Source organism: Thunnus albacares, chromosome 12, assembly GCF_914725855.1.
Source record: "Thunnus albacares chromosome 12, fThuAlb1.1, whole genome shotgun sequence".
Classification (NCBI taxonomy): Eukaryota; Metazoa; Chordata; class Actinopteri; order Scombriformes; family Scombridae; genus Thunnus; species Thunnus albacares.
Window position 1 is genome coordinate 23,543,678 of NC_058117.1, and position 19,011 is coordinate 23,562,688.

Genomic DNA, 19,011 nt, shown 5'->3' on the forward strand with positions numbered 1-19,011 from the left:
TATTTCTTTTTTTCAGATCCTTATTTTTCAAAGTGAGTAACAACTTCAGCACAACTTCACTGCATTTCACTACATGTATTGCTTATGTATGTTGCAAATAAACCCTTCTAAAACATATAAACCCGTCTACCAGAGGTGCACTTAAGTCCATCATATCATCACTTATCCATATGCTGCAGCAGGTATATAAGCACAATGATTAAAAGGGATTAACTAATGATAAATCTAATAACTAAGCTCGTCCCCCTGCAGGTTTTTGATGTGGGTGAGAGTCGTGCGATGCCCATCGAGTTTCCCGAAGAGGCGTCTGGTTTCGGTGCGTGGAGGACGTTTGTTCTAGCAGCAGGACTGGCAGATGCTGTATCCCGAACTGTGACGGCTCCCATCGACCGCCTCAAGACCCAACTTCAGGTCAGCTTCACTGTCAGGTGCCTCTTTATTAGTGAAATACATCAGTGGTTTTATTTGATTTGGTGTGATATCTTGGATATTTGTAAATGTTTGATTCCAAAGGATTGTGCAAGAATGTGTTGATGATGCTCAATGGAAAAGTGAATTAGATAAACTGGATATGTAATCCAAAACACAGACATACAAATCAAAGAAAAGGGTGTGCATGGTGCTGGCTAAACTATTATAATGCTGATTTAATTTCTTTTTTCTTTCTGACATTGTCAAGTTCTCACTCATTAATGAGCCACACACTGGATGATGTGTCCCTTCATTAATATGAACACTGTAGATTATTTTGAGCCAGTCCCACATGCACCTCCTGCTGCATTAAATACTCACTAGAGCACCGAATCCGTGGAGGAAAATAGTCCCCAACTAATAAATTATGTATGCCTGATTGAATAACATTTCCTAAAAACTACAGTGCTCAGCTGTGTTAGGAAGTTACTGAGCCTTTTTTGAAAATGAAAGTCTGTATTTGTGACCTTTTGTTTTTAAAGATTCACATCTTCAGCAGAGTAGAGAAGTGAGAGAACATTTCTGTTTTTTCACAGTATTTGCTGACAATGATAAAAATATAGATCCATATACTTTAAATAAGATTTGACATGACAAGGTGTAGTATCATGTATTGTCAGGAAGGAGCTTTCTTATTCTTAATATGAAACCTCACTTAAAGCCATTCAGTGTCTTTGTAGGAGCCTTTGGTGTTACGATTAAGGAGAGCTGGACATCTTTTACTTTATTGTCTGTTGGTGTAAAAATAACCTGTGATCAGCTAACCTGTCCCTGAGTATCCTAAACTCTCTGCTAAGTTTAAACATTCCCTCCAGACATGTTGTAAGACATATAAAAACATTTAACTTGGAGTAATGATATGTGTCTTTTATGATTTTTTTCACAAAAATAAGTCAAATTACCTCATTAAAATGCTCAAAATTAGATCCTCTCCTTCTCCCTCATTAAAAATCCAGAATCTATGAATCTATGTTATTAACATATATGACAAACAGGACATACACAAGACTTGTTGCTATCTTTTGCAGCCACTATAAATCACACCTTTTTCACATTCTTTATAAAACTTTACACAATACTCTGTTGTTGTTGAAGCTTGTGCATTTGTATTTCCACACTGTTAGTTGTCAGTACGTCTCTGCTTCACTTCGCTTCATTGCAACTGGCTATAAAAGTGATTCATGAGGAGTTTTGTGTGCTTTGTAGGTTCATGGATCCAAGGCTTTCTCTCAAGGCTTTCAGGAGATGAGGGCGGGTGGTCTGCGGTCTATGTGGCAAGGCAACGCCGTCAACGTGCTGAAGGGCACGCCGCAGTCGACGCTACAGTGTCTTATCTACGCCCAGGTGAGGTGTAGCAGCTTGTCTCTTATCTATGAATAATTGATGAACAGTTTCCTGTTTCTAGTTGACGCTCAGAGCTTCTCTTGTCTGTCCAGATGAAGTTCTACACGCAGAACAGAACTCAGGAGACTCTGACGGTGCAGCAGCGTTTCGGTTTGGGTTGTGTGTCCGGTGCTGTTGCTCACGCTGCCTTCTACCCTTTAGAGGTATCAGAGACCAGTGGCAGGTCTGAGTACTTCAACATTTATGTCCTGTCCTGTTACTGCTTAGATTAATTTTGATGCTTTGGTTTAATAATTACAATCAAATGAGACCTTTCTCCAGATGTTTGGTGGTGTCTCACAAATGTCAGAACCCATATTTCATATAAAGTGTTGCCTTAAAATAACTAAATGAAACAAATAACATGGCCGTCCCTCCATGGCCTGTTTTTCACTTTATTGAAGAGGTTAAACATGCCAGGAGGGAGATTTACACCCATATTTTGCTCCTTTTGCATACATTTATTATGTGAAACTTAAATGTAGGGCTGCAACTAATGATTATTTTCCTGTTAATCGATTAGTTGTTTGGTCTATAACATGTCAGAAAATTGTGAGAAATGACGATCACTGTTTCCCAAAGCCTAAGGTTACATCAAAGAATTTTTTTTTCTGAAAAAATGACTCAAAACGATGAATCGATTACCAAAACAGCCAGTGATTAATTTCCTGTTGATTGATTAATTGACTAATTGTTGCAGCTCTACTTATAGTTACATTTATGACATCTTCACCTTCTACGTGTCACAATGCAGTTTCCTCGCTGTACTGTAAACCAACAAACTCCCAGATGCGATGCCACATATTGTAAAATGCAACACTGAGGCCAACAGACAATGATAATCTTCTCATTAATGATTTCCTGTGTTTGCAGTTACCACATCAGTGTCTCAGATGGTTGTGATAATGATTCATGTGAAGAAAGTAAAGTAGATTTAAAAAAAAAGAAAAAAGATCTGTATGTGTGTATATGTCATTTGAATTGTAAGTAATGTGAAAAGTTGTACTTTTTGGACTTTGCAGTTAATTTCAGGAAAATCTGCAGCAAGGTTTCATTTACTGTAGCACAATTAACATTAGCAGCATATTTTTAAATCAGAGTAAATTAATGCCTCGATTTGGAATTAAACTCCTCATTTGTATTTTGATTATATGAACATCTTTAAAAGTGTGTTTAATTTATCAGTGGACTTTAATAATCTCTCTGTTTTTATCTTTCCTTCAGGTGTTGAAGGTGAGACTGAACCTGCAGCAGGTCAGCACCTATCACGGTGTTGTGGCGTGTGCCCGATCCATTTACAGACACGAGTCTTTGTCCTCGTTTTACAGAGGATTCAAGCCCAGTATCCTCTGTATGATCCCCTACGCAGGTGTGGAGTGTGCAGTTCATCAGGTGAGAGAGAACAACAGTCAAAGTTCAAGTACATGATCAACTTAACGTTCACTATTTTGTTCACTATTTGGTTCTTATTGCAGTCCATCATGAACTGGGCAAGAAGCGATCCAGCCTACAACAGCGACACCAAACTGTTTTTCTTCAGTTTTGTGGCCTTTGCTTCTGGACAAATAACCAGTTACCCGCTGGCAGTGATCCGAACTCAGCAGCAAGCAAAAGGTAACATTTGCATTTATTTACTTTGACATATTTGGGATTATTTGAGATCATGTTTTTCCTCATCACCAGTTGTCTTGGTTTCCAGCTTTCTGCTCAGATTCGCGTCCTGCCTCAGGTGTACTACAAGGACTTCTTGGGATATATGAAAGACATGGAATTAGAGGATATTATAATGGGATGGGAGCCAGCTTCGTCAGGGCTATTCCTTGTGCCCTGATAAACTACACTTTAACTAGAAAATTTGAAAATCTGTTTTCCTCAATGGAGTCTTGAGATTTTAAAAAAAAAAAACAGCATTTTTCAGGGATTTGATCTGGAACAAAAAGAGAACAAAAACAGTTAACTCTTACTAATATTAATGGACTGTCGAAAAATAACTGGAATACAACAAAAAGGCATAAAGTTCCTCTGTGGATGCAAGTGTCAAGTCTGCCTCTCTACCTTTTAACACCTCTGCAGCTACAAGCCTTTTTAAAACTTGTAGTGGAGTCAGTAGTTCATCACTGACCAGGAGCATGAGACCAACATGATGCAGCTGCTAAATACAACATACCTCACTGAGTAGTGTTACACTGTTGACTTGAAATATACAAATGTGACCAAGTGTAATAATTGCCCTCTTGAGATTGGGCTGTGTAAATTGGGACATGTGTTGCAGAGCGGGCTGTATAATAAAATGTTATTTTGTAAGATTGATGTGTTTCTTTGTTATGAGTTTGGATTAAATGTGTCTTACAGATAAATGTGTATTTCAACACTTTTTCTCAAATTGAGGCAGATGTAGGATGTTAAAGTCTTTCTTCTCAACTTTGCAAATCACAGCCACGTTTTACAGTTGGTTAGAGGAAGTTTGATATAAGGCGACTATTGGAAATTCACATCTGCATTTTTAATGTTTTGGACAAACATAAAATAATAGAAAGATGATAAAGATGCATAAGAAGATCCCTTCATAATGCACATAAGTGATGGGGGCCAAAATCCACAGTCCTCCTTCTGCAAAAATGTATTTAAAACTTTATGTGAAGCTAATATGAAGCTTCAACCATTCAAATGAGTCAAATCAAATATATTTCTTTCAACGTTACAGTCTTTTTAGTGCCAAAGTCCCTCTTTTTGTTACTATACTTCCAGGAAACACTGTCTGAGGAAACACAAAGAGGGAATTAGATGCTAAAGAGACTGTAAATGTGGCAGATATCCACTTGATGTGACTAACTCCGACTGCTGAAGCCTCACATAAGCTTCAGATAATCTTTTAAATGTATTTTTGAACGAGTGACTGTGGATCTTTAAATAGCCAGTATGAACAAGAGGAATGATTACAGCGAGGAAAACCTCTTTCATATGGGCACCAGATTGTTGAACCTATCATTTAACATGCAAACGTAAAGAACATCAAATTAATAGTTATATTAACAAACGCTTACTCAAATTTTAACCAAAAAAGTTACTTCAATGTGACAAAACTGATTAACTAATGCTCGATGTCAGATTTGACCCCAAAAAAGAAAGCTAAGGAAGGAAAGATAAGGAAAAAAAAGAAATCCTGCTATCGCGAGACAAATAATTTACCCGCGAGAGTCCCAGTCCTCTTCCCGTGTATGAAACCCGCCATCTTGTCGCGCGGAGAAGGAGAACAGCAGCAGATATGGCTGACTACAGCAGCGTGGCTCCGCCGTCCTCTAACGCCGGTGGCGGCATGAACGACGCTTTTAAAGACGCTCTTCAGCGAGCACGACAGGTAAGACCACCGCTAGATCATCTAAAGATAGATCATAAAATAATTATCGCCAGTGTGTTATTTTTTTTCGAAAATCAGGTTAGTAAACAGTCGGTTTCAGCTCTCTCTGCCGTTAACCGCGGCATCACGGCAAGCTAAGCTAAGCTAAGGATGACCAACGTTACGCCACACTGAAACTCTAAAAACAGACGTGAAAACATGCAATCTTAACCGAGAAAACTTGTAGTGATTAATAAATCACGCACAGTCGTTATGAATGTAATAATTTTGTAGTTGAATCGTAATAACCACGATGTGAAAGTGGAAGTTGAAGCTTTCCTTTGTTGGTTCAAGACTTCCGGAGAGACGTTAGGCCGCAGCCAATGTGTTTCTCCAAGCAGATCAAACACGAGCTATGGAAGAAATAATCTTTAAAATGCTGTTTTTTTTCTACAATTGTGTGTTTCAGATCGCAGCGAAGATCGGTGGTGATGGCGTTGCGGCACCTCCAACTAATGAATTTGGCTACGGAGGCCAGAAAAGGCCCCTGGAGGACGCTGGTGGGTATTTTCCCATGCCTAACCTGAATATCGGTCAGTGGCTCAAATCGATTCAATGCAAGTCTTGTTAGTAGGGGTGTAACGGTACACAAGATTCACGGTTCGGTATGTACCTCGGTTTTGTGGAAAAGTAAAACATTTCTCTTTGTTGTAAGGAGTCAGGACACTGGCTGACAGCTGTTTTATGCTGATTTATGGTGTAACTGCATATAAAGTAGTTAAAACTAGCTCCACCTCCAGCAGCTACTACAGTAACATGCTGCTTACACGTTGATGCTTCAGTATTAAAAATCTAATAATGTCATATACAATAATATATCAGTCAGAGGGATCAAACCACTACTTTTACTTTCATACTTTTAACTACATTTTTCTCTCAGAACTGAGAGTTTGACCATGTCAGAAATCAAATGTTTTTATTGTTGTCCTGAACGGCTTCACTCAAAGGCAGAGAGAAAATCTGACCATCACAGAGAGGGGAGGGGGACGAGGAGACATGGTTTTGTTTTGCTATGGAGATAATGGCGCATATCTTAATAATATTGTTGGACTCTGTCAGTGTTATGGGTCTCTTATTTGTCATTCTGACGGCAGAGACGCTACAGGGTATCCAGACTACCTTGGCTAAGCCGTCTAGCATACATCAATGAGCATGCTACAGCCAAGAGGTGCGCTGTCAAAATGTTCTGGATGGAACTTGTTCTGGGGACTCCCTGAGAGGAACTATATACCTTTTTTAAAGGCTTTTTTCTGTTTGCATTCTCACCGCCAATAGGAACACTGATGTGACATAGGTTGGCCAACAGTTGTATAGCAAAGTCACTCTTGCACAAGATACAACAAGAAGATGCAGGGTGCCATGATCGGAGCTGTGTGTTTGTTCTGTGTAGTGGGTTTCATGATAACGTATCTGGAAAGGAAATGGAATTTAGACTATGTGGTGGTTTTACGCTGGTTTTTAATTATGGCGGTTGCTGGTGGTGCATTGGCTCACGTGTACACTTGTGTCACTCAAGGTTCCTCTGGTGCTGCTAGAGTACCTACCCTGAAGTAGGAGCTAAGTCCCTCAAATCGGCGTTCTGAGAACTAATATCGTTCTCAGTTCCTGCAGTGCGGACACAATAAAAAGGGGGTAGTTCCTCCAACAGCTCTTAGGACTATGAAAAAGTTCCTCTGGTCCGAAAGCGCCTATTGTTCCGTGTGTTGCAATAAGTGGATTATTAAACTATTTTGAAAAGTAATTGTTTGGGTCACGGAGCATACCGAACTGAGGAAGGTCACGTACCGAACCGAACATCATGTGCTGAATGGTGCAGGAGGAATACACGTACTGTTACACCCCTACTTGTTAGTTATGCTTGCCTGTATGTTTTAGCAGCTACTAAATTGTATTTTACTAAATAGAACTGTTCTTTTAAAGGACAGGTTCACATCTTTTCAAGTCTGTCCTAAAACAACAGTAAGGTGCCTAAAAGAAATCTAATATGAAGCTTAAGTCGTCGAAATGAGTCAAATCAAGTAGATATCTTTCAACGTTACAATGTTTTTAGTGCCAAAGTCCCTCTTTTTGTTAGATATCTTTCAACGTTACAATGTTTTTAGTGCCAAAGTCCCTCTTTTTGTTACTATATTTCCACCGCAGCTCAACAGGGAAACACTGTCTGAGGAAACACAAAGAGGGAATTTGATGCTAAAAAGACTGTAAATGTGTCAGATATCCACTTGATATGACAAACTCAGACAGCTGAAGCCTCATATAAGCCTCAGATAAACTTTAAAATACATTTTTGAACAAAGTGACTGTGTGGACACACTGTGGATTTTGCCGCCCATCACTTACATTGAAAGCACATTTGAATGGGATCTTTTAATAACCAGTATGAACAGGAGGAATGATTACATCGAGGAAAACCTCTTTCTGTGTTCATATGGGCACCTGACTGTGTTTTAAGACACACTTGAAAAATTGTGAATGTATCCTTTAACATAGCTAAATTAAATTTACATGAATGTGTTTTTATAAGGTGCATTGTCACCGGTATGCCTTAACAATCTGTAAATTACTACTAACATCAGTCATTGATTTTTATGTTACTAATGTTTGCAGTTTTAGGTTATGGCATGTGTTTAGAGTTGGATGATATGTTCACTGTCTTCATAATTGTCTCAAATCAGTGCCTGATAATGAAAATATAATCATATTTTGTGAATGAACATAATCATGGTGTGTAATGGGGCTTTTAGGAGTTGTCATACTAACTCAGCAGGTTGAGTCAGTGTGTGTTTCAGTTTCACCTTACTATAACTCCTTGTACGTTTATTGTATTGTCATTGAAATGAAAATGAAATCCCACATTCTGTTTCAACACACATCAATGTACATTCAGCTGCCAGTCTAATAGGTACCCCTAGTTAAAAGAAACACTGTAATATTCAACAGTCCTGCAACAGATCTTACCTTTTTTTAATTAAAAATGTTTGAGAGAGATTTATTTAATAGTTTTTGCATTATGCTGAGAGATGGTTATAATGTTAATTTGCCCTCGTGGATATAAACGTAGTGCACAAAAGATTAGACACACCTTGATATTGCGAAATACAAAAAAGTATCTCAAGCTACGGCCTCCAAAATGGGCATAAAGTTGAATCAACACTCCTCCGGAAAGCCCTGCAGCAGTTCAGGTTTATTGCAGGACTGTTGCATTAGACACATTCGTTCTAGCTTTATGTACTTAATAAACTGGCTACGAAGGGTGTATTCCAGCTGTGCATGTGTACTTGAAGATTATTTAACACCGATGTCCCTTTGCCAATAAAATGTCCATGTTGTCATTTTCAGATTTCTGAGCTGAAATTTGAAGAAACCTGTTAGTAATGTGATAGTAGGTATAATGACAGATACTCATACTGCTTATGTCATGTTGTCACAGATCAACCAGAGACAAAGAAAGTGGCCACAAATGATGGTAAGTGACCTGATGATGTAGCTGTAGGTAAATGTGTGGATGTCATTCTTTGTGATTCAGTACAGTGATTCACCTTAAATTAGTAGGTTTGGAAATTTGGTGCAGATTCAAGCCTTAACTATCTTTATGTTATTCTTTTTTCTTCTAACCTGCCGCCATTTTTTTTTTCTCCAGCCTTTTCAGCAATGGGAGGAATGGGTGGTCCTCCAAGGTGAGATACTTCAGTTTAATTCAAACATGATTACCTTCAGCACTTGGCCCCGTATTTTAAAAACTCATGGAGATTTTGTTATTTTATTTTCTCAGGTCAGCATCAGAGGAATTCAAAGTTCCTGATGGAATGGTTGGATTCAGTAAGTTGTCATAATATAATGTTTAAGTATATTATATATAAGAATGTTATATAAGAGTATTTGGAAGTAACACCTTTTTTTTCTCCTTCCTAGTTATTGGAAGAGGGGGTGAACAAATATCACGTCTGCAGCAGGAATCTGGGTGTAAAATACAGATCGCCCCCGGTAGGTTTATATTTGTTGCTGATATTGTGGATGCCAGTGATGCTACTTCATGTAGGTGTTGGTTATTGTCGTAGAATTTGTATTAATTGCTCCTTTTTTACTGTGTTGTAGACAGCGGAGGAATGCCAGAGAGGTCGGTGACATTAACAGGACCACCAGAATCCATCCAGTAAGTTGTTTCTTCACATGTAAAAACCCTCATTCAGTGCAAACGTTAGTTCTAGAAGTATGTGCAAAACAATCAGACATTTCACTGAGTTACACTGGTGAGAAGAGGCAGAGGAAAATCAGTGACTTGCCTCTTGTATACCAGGAATTTGGGAATTCTTCCACTTGCAACAAAAAGTCGCCTCCTGCTGTATAAGAAATGTAACTTTTCTTCCATCAGGGCTGCAAAGAGGCTACTAACAGAGATTGTTGAGAAGGGACGACCAGCCCCAGCTTTCCACCACAACGACGGCCCGGGCATGACTGTTCAGGAGATTATGGTCCCTGCCTCTAAAGCCGGTCTTGTCATTGGGAAGGGAGGTGAAACCATCAAAAGCCTTCAGGTGAGTGTTCAGCCAGTGTTTAAAAACCGAACTTAAAAGCCAACAGACCAGTTGTACTGACTTGAAAGCAGAGGACATTCGGTGCGTGCCGTTTACCGTTTGTGTTTTATTCCCTGAACGTGCAGGAAAGAGCCGGAGTGAAGATGGTCATGATCCAAGACGGACCCCAAAACACTGGAGCAGACAAACCACTCCGCATTTCAGGAGAGCCATTTAAAGTTCAGGTGGGTCATTGTGTTCAAATGAAATGGAACTACAAGTAGTATTGATATTGATTCATGTTTTGCTCGATCATTTGTCTCTGTGGATTCAGTCGAGTAGTGCTGTAATGAGATCTGTCCTCTTTTCTCCAGCAAGCCAAAGAGATGGTGATGGAGCTGATCAGAGACCAGGGCTTCAGGGAGCAGAGGGGCGAGTACGGTTCCAGGGTCGGAGGCGGAGGAGGAGATAGCTTAGATGTAAGTATTTATCACGTGTTTCGTTCATTAGTTAGGAGGCAAATGTTTCAAGCAGTGACTTCAATTTGTTTAATCATCCTTTAGGTTCCCGTCCCCCGGTTTGCAGTAGGAATCGTTATCGGCAGAAACGGAGAGATGATCAAGAAAATACAGAACGACACAGGCGTCAGGATCCAGTTTAAACCAGGTGAGTGATTTAAGACGGAGTAGTAATGCAAGAATCTGAGAAAGGAGCATGGCCGAAAGCGATCTAATTTAGATGCAGTTAAAAAGTATGTACGGTCTATGATGAAAACTCATGCACCACGCTGAGAAGCTGATGTATAACCCTAACCCTAAATTATCTGAGACCTGAACACATACAAATACTTTGGAGTAACAATTACTACGACTTGAATTAGTAGAAAATGGTACGTTTGTTTAGAAATTGACATAATGTCTCAATAGTATCTAATCAGCCGTTTTTCTCCCTCCAGATGATGGCAGCACACCTGACAGGATAGCACAGATCATGGGTCCTCCTGACCAGGCTCAGCACGCGGCGGAAATCATATCCGACCTGCTGAGGAGCGTCCAGGCTGGAGGGCCTCCGGGACACGGCGGTGGTAGAGGTCGTGGTCGTGGGCAGGGCAACTGGAACATGGGCCCCCCCGGCGGCCTGCAGGAGTTCACCTTCACCGTTCCAACCATGAAGACTGGCCTCATCATCGGAAAAGGCAAGTGGCAGCGGCAGTCTGACTACAATCAGAATTTAATTTTAGTAAAATGCTTTGATGTTCCAGGATCTCAAAAATGTTCACTTGGCTTTCTGTTTTAAGTGTTCAGACCTTTCAGGCTCTTCAGTCGTCAGTCTGGTGTCATTAGAGGTAAATGTGATGTCTGGTGGTGTTTTAATGTTTGTGTCTGAACTCCTCAGGTGGTGAGACAATCAAGGGCATCAGCCAGCAGTCCGGGGCCAGGATCGAGCTACAGAGGAATCCTCCACCCAACGCTGATCCCAACATCAAAATGTTCACAGTCAGAGGCTCCCCACAGCAGATCGACTACGCCCGGCAACTGGTGGAGGAGAAAATCGGGGTGAGACACAGTGACTGATAATAAACCCACACAGAGAAGTTTGTTTCCCGTGATGTTTGTATTAACATTATTATGTTTGTTTATTCAGGGTCCAGTCACTCCAATGGGCGGTCCACATGGTCCCCCTGGTCCACACGGAGGTCCAGGCCCACACGGTCCTCCGGGACCACCAGGACCCCCCGGGGCTCCCATGGGTCCATACAACCCAGGACCATACAACCAGGGACCTCCAGGACCACAGTAAGTACACCTACATAGTAGTAGTTTTAAGGCATGGTCATAATAAACATCATCTTTAAAATTTTGTGTCATAACAGGAATATTGGTTGATTTTAAGTTATTTTTCTTTCATCAGTGGTCCTCCTGCGCCTTACCAGCCTCAGGGATGGGGCAACGGCTACCCACACTGGCAGCAGGGACAGCCTGATCCAAGTGAGTACCCGCTAATAGTCGACACATTTGTAGAAAACTAAACAGTTTGAGTATAATTTCAGGTCTCTATCAGTGAGGAGTAAACAGTTCAGATCCATAACAGAGATTACACAACGGAGCTATTTCATCATGTTTATTGGTCTTTTTTTTTTTTTTTTTTTTATTTGAGCCACATTTTTCGCTAACCAGACTTGTTTGTTGTGTCTCAGATAAAGCAGCAGCCGATGCCAACGCAGCGGCTTGGGCAGCCTACTATGCTCAGTACAGCCAGCAGCCGCAAGCTCCCATGACCCCGACCAGCGGAGCTCCAGGCACGACTCAGACCAACGGCCAAGGTAACAGCCCGTTTCCTAAGCAAAGTGCCTGATCTTCGTCTAGAAGAAGCAGAGAATCTGTTTAAAGACTAGAGTAGAAGCAGAGTAGCCCACTAGCTTTACTTGAGTAGTATCCTGTGCTCATGGCTTACTGGGTTTTGGTTGACAGGAGACAAGTTGGTTTGGCTGTCTTTGCTTTTGCAGAGCACTTTTTTTTTTTTTTCTTTTCTTTTTTTTTTTTTTTCTCCCCCCCTTTCCCCCTCTACTTTTTCATATTAACCCAGGGACAGGATAGTTTTCCTTCCGCCATTCTTAGGCTGACAGCCCGACCCAGGCAGGTGGAGGACAAACTGCTGAGAATGACTTACTAATTACAAGTACCGTTTTTTTTAACAGGTGACCCACAGGCTGCAGGTCAGAGTGGACAGGCAGATTACTCCAAGGCCTGGGAGGAATATTACAAGAAAATGGGTATATGAACGTAGTTTCAGTGTACACATATTAACACAAGACAGTCTAAACAGCCACTGGGCATTGAATCGGCTTCTTTTTCAGGTCTGGGTATTTTTCAGTATTGCTGGCCTGCTGTGGAGCGTTTTTCAGTGTTTGCCTCCACTTGGTTTGACATTTGACGCCTGTGCTGTTTAGACTGCAACACTTTTGACTATTTACAGGACTGAGCTGTCGACACAGAACCACCTTTTTTGTTTATGAGCTTAGAGTAGTTTATTTTCTAGACTATCTTAGGGCTTCATCCACACTGATGGCAGAGCATTGCCACGTGCCATGAATGTGTTACTGCTACTGAATGTGGTTCAGTTTTTGTATCGTGCATACAAAGAAAAAAAATGTAGGTTGATATTTGTGAAGTATAAATGTGATTTTTTTTTTTTTCATTTAACACCAGGATGTATTGACACATGTTTCCCTTTTCTTTTTATAGGTCAACAGAGTCAGCAACCTCAGGACTACACGAAAGCCTGGGAGGAGTATTATAAGAAACAAGGTGGGTACTCTTGTTAGTGAAATGAGCGCTTAGTTCATGTGTTCACTAGTGGCGGTTAAGGGTGGCTGTGCTCCTCTCGCAGCCCTCTGCAGTAGAGCAGTTGCTCTCACAGCCGCCCGATAGAAAGACGGAAGGTTTCTGTCCCGCCACCCAGAGAGATCGGCGGCGGGTTCGTTCCCCTTCTTACAAACGTGTCGCTCACTGTCGCAGATGTTACAAAGATTTTAACTCCTGTTACCTGAATTTGTTCCATGTTAGAAATTAGATTAGTGGCAGTTAAACCTCTGTAATCATTACTTTATATGTTATGATTTATGTAAAGGTTCTGTCGCTCATAAGGCCCATTTGGCAAAAAGTTATGGTTAAGGTTTCTTAAAAGTTATAACGTCCTCATAAATTCCTCACACTATAATGTTCAGTTGTAAAGTAAATACCAAAGAGGGAAACAACTTTTATGTCCAGAGGAAAAAAGGGGACTGGAGTGCACTGATTTAATTCACAACCTTTAATTGTACTAGTAAAGTAGACAAAGACATGAGGCAAACAACATGTAAAGTCAACCTAGACCAGGTGCACAATTGTCATTGGCTAATTGGTTGAAAAGGGTTTAAAATCTGTTGGATAATAAATAAATCAGTGGGTAGGAGTTAACATAGTCAGTGCTGCACCTCTAACCTCATGTCAGAAACATGGAGATTTATGTCCCTTTACTTTTTTTTTAGTGTATTTCAGCCTTATATTTGTATCTAAAAATTGGAGATGCAACGATTAGTATTATTACTATTTTGATAATTGAAGAATAGTTTCACTTTTTAAGGAAAATCACTAAAAATGATCTGGTTTCAGCTCCTTGAATGTGAGGATTTGAATCTTTTATGCATCATACATGATAGTAACCTGAATTTCTTTGGGTTTCTGACTGTTTATCAGACAAAACAAGACATTATAAGATATCACAATGGGCTCTAAAAATTACAAAAAAACAAAACATAATTTTTCATAATTTTTGTCCATGTTTTTGTACATAACTGTGAGATTAATTGATAATGAAATGAATCGTTAGTTGCAGCCCCATTATGGTATTCAGGTTGGTCACACTATTGACTGTGGGACAGGAGAATCTGGTTCAACCTGTTTTATTTTGTTTCTTTTTAATGGGTGAGGTCACTCAACTGACAACGCAGCAGACAACAGCTGCTGCTCTGGTCTCAGTGGACTCCAGCCCTCCAGCATGTTGCAGTTGTGGCCACACCCTAACTGGAGATGAGACAGAAGAATTTTTTTTTTATCAGCACCCAAAATAAAATTCCTGCTTTATATAACTGATCGGGGTGTGGCCCGATGTTTCAACATGCTCTCAACCCGTTTAAAGGATGGGTTCATTCATTTTAATTCACTCAAAACAACACACAGGTGCCTGAATAAACATTGACGCATTTTTCTTGCTGTAATCATTCCTCCTGTTCTTACTGGCCTTTAGAAGATCATTTTATAATGTAAGTGATGTGGGACAAAATCCACAGTCTTTGAACCTAATATGAGGCTTCAACTGTTCAAATTGGTCAAATCAAATAGATATCTTTCAGTCTTTTTACTGCCAAACTTCCTCTTGTTGTTCCTTCCACTGCAGCTGAACAGGAAAACATTGTCCGTCGAGACACAAAGAGGGAATTTTGGCTAAAAAGACAGTGTCCCCTATTGTAAACACATCATGAAGGGATATAATGGTCTGTATGAACAGGAAGAATGATCTCAGCAAGAAAAACCTGTTTCAATGTTCATATGGACACGTGACTGTCGTTTTAAGACAGACGTTCAAAATCTGTGAACTTTTCCTTTTAAAGAGCAGCACAACAGTTTCTCTGCTTTGTTGAATGTGGATTCACTGAAAAATACATGAAAATGTTGCTTTGTTATGACTCGAAGCATCCGTCCAACGTTGGGATTCGTTTTCTTTACCAACCTGTTCTTTCTCATTTGACGCCCCAGGTCAAGCGGCCCCTCAGGCCACGGCGGCGGCGGCAGCGGCCGCCTCCCAGCCTGGAGGCCAGCCGGACTACAGCGCCGCCTGGGCCGAGTACTACCGGCAACAGGCTGCTTACTACGGCACGGCCAACCCTCAGACGATGGGTGCAGCACCCCAAGCCTCTCAGGTACGCCCCCAATAAGAATCTGCCCTCCATTATCCACTGAATACTCAATTCTTTTTTTTTTTTTTTTTTTTGCGTGCCCTAACCCGCTTCCTCCTGCAGGTTTACAGGGCTCCAGTGGCTGCAGCAGCTTCACAAACTTAACCAAAAACTGTTTCCTTCCTAAACAGGATTTTAGCTTTTTATTTTGGGAAGCTGAGTCCACTGTTTCTGCTGTTAACATGCAATGTATCTTCTATGTATTTTCTTCTGCACAGGGCCAGTAATGTGAAGTGGACATAAAGTAAATGCTACATTGTCGAAACAAAATCCTTTGTTAAATGTTTGGATGCAGACGCCTTGATGAAGATCTTAAATTTCCTTGGTTTGAAAGTGTTTCACATAGATGGCAGATTTCCCGGCGAACACGTCCTCTTTCTTTTCTCTTTTTTGTTTTTTTTTTTTGTTTTTGTTTTTTGTTTCATTTTTTCTTGTAAATGCTTTGTTTTTAGTGAGGTAATTATACATATGGTCATTCCAGCCCTGTATCTACATTAAATGTGGTTAGAACTCATGTTTATTAAACTGTAGACATTACCATGTAAATCATCTCAGTTTTAAAAATGCTATTGCCTGTTGTGTTTTTGCAATAAAACAAACTGAAACCTCCTGTGTTGGTAAGTTGGGGTGGTTTTAAAACCAAAAGGGTTGAGATGAATTTATGTATGTTCTTTTTTTTTTCTTTTTAAAATTTTGTTTTACCGTTAAAAGTTGGGGGGGAGGGGGGGAGGGAAAGTTAGAAACAGGCCATGTGTGGGTTTAATTGTGCAAAACGGTCGACTCAAAAGTTGTGCTGTCCTGTCTCTCTCCAACTGTCTATAAGGCTCTTAGATACTTTACATGCGTGCAATGATCCTCAGTGGTTCAGACCTACAAACGTCCTCTTGTTGATAGACATTTTTTTTTATACACTTCCTGTTTCCTGACATTGCTCTTGACTCTAGCAGTAGACAGATGTTTGTCATAAGAAAGTCGACAGGTATTTCTGTTCCGTAAGTCATGCATTTACTGCGTTGCTGTGGCACTCTTTTTTTTTAAAAACACAAAGTAATAATAATAATTTGCCTGGTTTGCTGACATTGTTGAGGTAGTATGCACTGTATTTTGCCTTGATAGACACTTCCTCCTCCACAGGCAAGTTTAGAAAAGCGGTAAGCAAGTATTTTTTCTTAACATGTTCCTCAGAAAACGTGGTTGCAAGAAATGTTGCATATTTTTAGTGTTATATATCTATATATATATATTTTTTTGTGCTGTTCTTTTTCCAGGACAGTCAGGTAAATTTGCCACTTGTATCAAAAATGCATTGAAACGTTTGTCTTGCCCATTTCCAATTGTGAACTAACTCACATGTATAATTTTGTTTTTTAAAAAAAATAATGTTTTTTTAATATAAAAACATTGCAAAATTTTTTTTTTTTTTTTGCTGTGCCCATTCTGTTAGTGTTTATCCAATATAAGACAATAGATTTGTAGGGTCGGGGGTGGCTAAGCAGTCTTCATCCAAGAGTTCAGCCCTCCTATCCTGTAAGTACAATACTGTGATTGACTTTTGAGAGATACACGCCGTTTTTTTTTTTTTTTTGATGCTTTTATAAATTGCAAGAGATGTAGTATTTTTTTTGTCCAATATATATATATTGCTATTTCCCCCCCCATGTCTTTGGGTAAGTATCAAATGTTCTGAGGAGAGGCATAGTACTTTTTTAGGCTTTGATGATTCTTGTACCACATGTTTCTGAGACGTATTTCCCCCTTATGTGACTGCATAACAGACTGAATTCATGCTTGATACAGTTTGCTTTGTAGATTGCTGTAGTCTTATTTGTGTAGGTAGCATTTCAGTGCCAGTCGGATTTGATATTTCTGAAGCTCGGGTTTAAAAATGTCAGCACTCTGTTACACTGTTGGTAGGAACTGTGTGTGTGTGTGTGTGTGTGTGTGTGTGTGTTTTTTCTTTTAAAGGATGTCCATGTGGTTTTTTTTATTGGTTATCTGACCTGCAAAAGAAAAAAAGTGCCATTGTGTAGTTGAGACTGTCATGTTCTTTTTTTTAAATGCCATTCATTACAAGATAAATGACACTGCTCAAGAAAAACACGAAACAAGATCTCACTGCATAACTCCAGTGTAGCATGCTTTAGGTTTTTTCTGCTGTTATCTCTCTAATGTCCCCCATATGAGCATGTTGGAATGCTAGTAGTGGAAGTGCTTCTGATTTTAGCTCAGCATTGATTTTGACATTTTCTTGAATGAGCACTGTTGTTAAAGGCTGTTGATTTTTAAGGTCAAAAAAAAAAACAACAACAACAAACATCTTTTTTTGACTGCATTGTTCACTGATGGCAAACAGTGCAATATATATATCTGATCTTTGCAGCGTCATCCCAGACCTTGCACCTTAGGTTCTGCTGCAATAACACAGGTAAGCGAAACCTAAGGAAACCAGTGTTTTTGTCCAGTGACATGACCAATATATATATATATACATATATATACATGCTTACCTGTGTCGTTAACATGCCTCAATGCATTTATGCTTAGTCGTAAGAAATGTCCAGAATATTTGAGCCCTTTATTTGATTTTTTTTTTTTAGATCTGCTTTCATGAATGAACTGCATGATATGAGCTGTATGACTTGTTACATGAAGTTTGACTTTACCCTACTTGAGTTAAAAAAGTTGTGTAGGCTCACGGGAAATGTCGTATGTGCTTATTATTTGATACTAGCCTTATCTTTTGCCACCCCGGTAAGTCTGACAGTGACTGTGTTTCGATGCTCTAGTGAACTTGTGCCCTCTTTGACACTGGTATACCAAACTGCATGCCATGCAAACCTGTTGCCAGAAGTTAGCAATGTGCTCACCTAATTAGGTCAGAAACAGTGAAATACATGATTTTTTTTTTTTTTCTTTTTAATTTATCTGTCGTGGTGTGAATCTGCCCTTTTTTAAGCGCAGTACAAATCTGCTATTGAAACGCTGCTGCCTTCACTTCTCGCTCACAGTGTTGGACGATGCTGCAAGCTTAGGTCGTAGAATCAGGCCCTGTCGTAGTTTGTCCCCAAAAGGAGGAATCCTTTGAGTCAATCCCACTGCTGAACGTAGACTGTTCAAGAGCTCCAGTGATAAGGTAAAAAAAAACAACAAACAAACAAACAAAAAAAAAAGCATTGCAATGAAATTTGACATTTTTGTGATTGCAAAGTGTTGGTCAGTTACATGTTTTTCAGCTCGGATTGACTGTTTTCTTTATAACCATGCCATAGTGTATTTAGAGTTGTCTGGTTGTTTGATGATCCGCTTTGAATGCCTTCAGTAACCTTTAAGTAAATAGGAATGTGCTTTAGAAAGTTGGATGAGGACAGGAACTGATGTACTTTGAATGACATGCACTGTTTTTTGTTGGCAGTAAATTTGGGGTTTATCAGTTTTTAAAAAAAAAACAACAAAAATAATCACCTTTTTGTAGTTAAGTCATACTGTATGTTTCAAGGCTGTTCACTCTGTACATGTGAGATGCTCTTCTTTTGAGCGAAGTGTTTCAATACAGAGTTCGTGGGGGTGTAGAAGACAAAACAGAAGTGAGAAATAAGGAGCATGCCTTAGAGGTAAAACAAAAAAAACAAAGGTTTCATGTGCTGTGTATATTAAATCTATTGGTTTGTTTCTTGAATTTAACTGTTCTGACTTCTGAAATGTTGCCATGTTCATTAATAAAGTCGTAACAAATAAAACAGACTTCATTC

At 39.7% G+C, this 19,011-nt stretch overlaps 2 protein-coding genes and 1 long non-coding RNA gene across 10 annotated transcripts in view; 2 read left to right on the forward strand and 1 right to left on the reverse strand.

Annotated features, from left to right (window-relative positions):
- The window catches only part of slc25a24l (solute carrier family 25 member 24, like), a 6,306-nt gene extending 2,144 nt beyond the window's left edge, over positions 1–4,162 (forward strand). Inside the window, exons 5-10 of the mRNA XM_044369373.1 lie at positions 253–411; positions 1,678–1,815; positions 1,908–2,018; positions 3,079–3,246; positions 3,330–3,468; positions 3,554–4,162. Coding sequence (XP_044225308.1) covers positions 253–411; positions 1,678–1,815; positions 1,908–2,018; positions 3,079–3,246; positions 3,330–3,468; positions 3,554–3,741 — 903 coding nt within the window. The 3' untranslated portion in view covers positions 3,742–4,162. The remainder of the gene's footprint in view (positions 1–252; positions 412–1,677; positions 1,816–1,907; positions 2,019–3,078; positions 3,247–3,329; positions 3,469–3,553) is intronic.
- The window catches only part of LOC122994607, a 22,009-nt gene extending 14,433 nt beyond the window's left edge, over positions 1–7,576 (reverse strand). The window contains exon 1 of the long non-coding RNA XR_006406635.1: positions 7,562–7,576. This is a non-coding gene — a long non-coding RNA (uncharacterized LOC122994607). The remainder of the gene's footprint in view (positions 1–7,561) is intronic.
- Positions 5,078–19,003, forward strand: fubp1 (far upstream element (FUSE) binding protein 1). 8 transcript variants are annotated; one of them, XR_006406634.1, is made up of 21 exons: positions 5,078–5,212; positions 5,661–5,784; positions 8,682–8,717; positions 8,892–8,928; positions 9,024–9,070; positions 9,164–9,235; positions 9,347–9,404; positions 9,624–9,786; positions 9,912–10,010; positions 10,140–10,244; positions 10,329–10,431; positions 10,721–10,960; positions 11,161–11,321; positions 11,410–11,561; positions 11,677–11,753; positions 11,963–12,088; positions 12,464–12,538; positions 13,011–13,073; positions 15,054–15,226; positions 15,481–17,687; positions 18,271–19,003. XR_006406634.1 is itself a non-coding variant. In XM_044369365.1 (21 exons), exons 1-21 carry the CDS (start codon positions 5,120–5,122, stop codon positions 18,292–18,294), a joined length of 2,073 nt encoding a protein of 690 aa, XP_044225300.1. In that variant the 5' UTR covers positions 5,078–5,119; the 3' UTR covers positions 18,295–19,003. The 8 variants fall into 8 exon arrangements, 7 of the variants coding, with proteins under 7 accessions (XP_044225300.1, XP_044225301.1, XP_044225302.1 ...); XM_044369365.1 differs by having other exon boundaries at positions 17,643–17,687; XM_044369366.1 differs by having other exon boundaries at positions 15,063–15,226; positions 17,643–17,687.
- Positions 19,004–19,011: the final 8 nt, after the last annotated feature.

Bases quoted from the DNA above. Each gene is read 5' to 3' on its own strand.
- fubp1 (XM_044369365.1), top strand. From the start codon at position 5,120: ATGGCTGACTACAGCAGCGTGGCTCCGCCGTCCTCTAACGCCGGTGGC. The intron at 9,787-9,911 runs GTGAGTGTTCAG...CTGAACGTGCAG, and splicing joins AAACCATCAAAAGCCTTCAG to GAAAGAGCCGGAGTGAAGAT. The intron at 17,688-18,270 runs GTAAGCGAAACC...TCTCGCTCACAG, and splicing joins GTTCTGCTGCAATAACACAG to TGTTGGACGATGCTGCAAGC.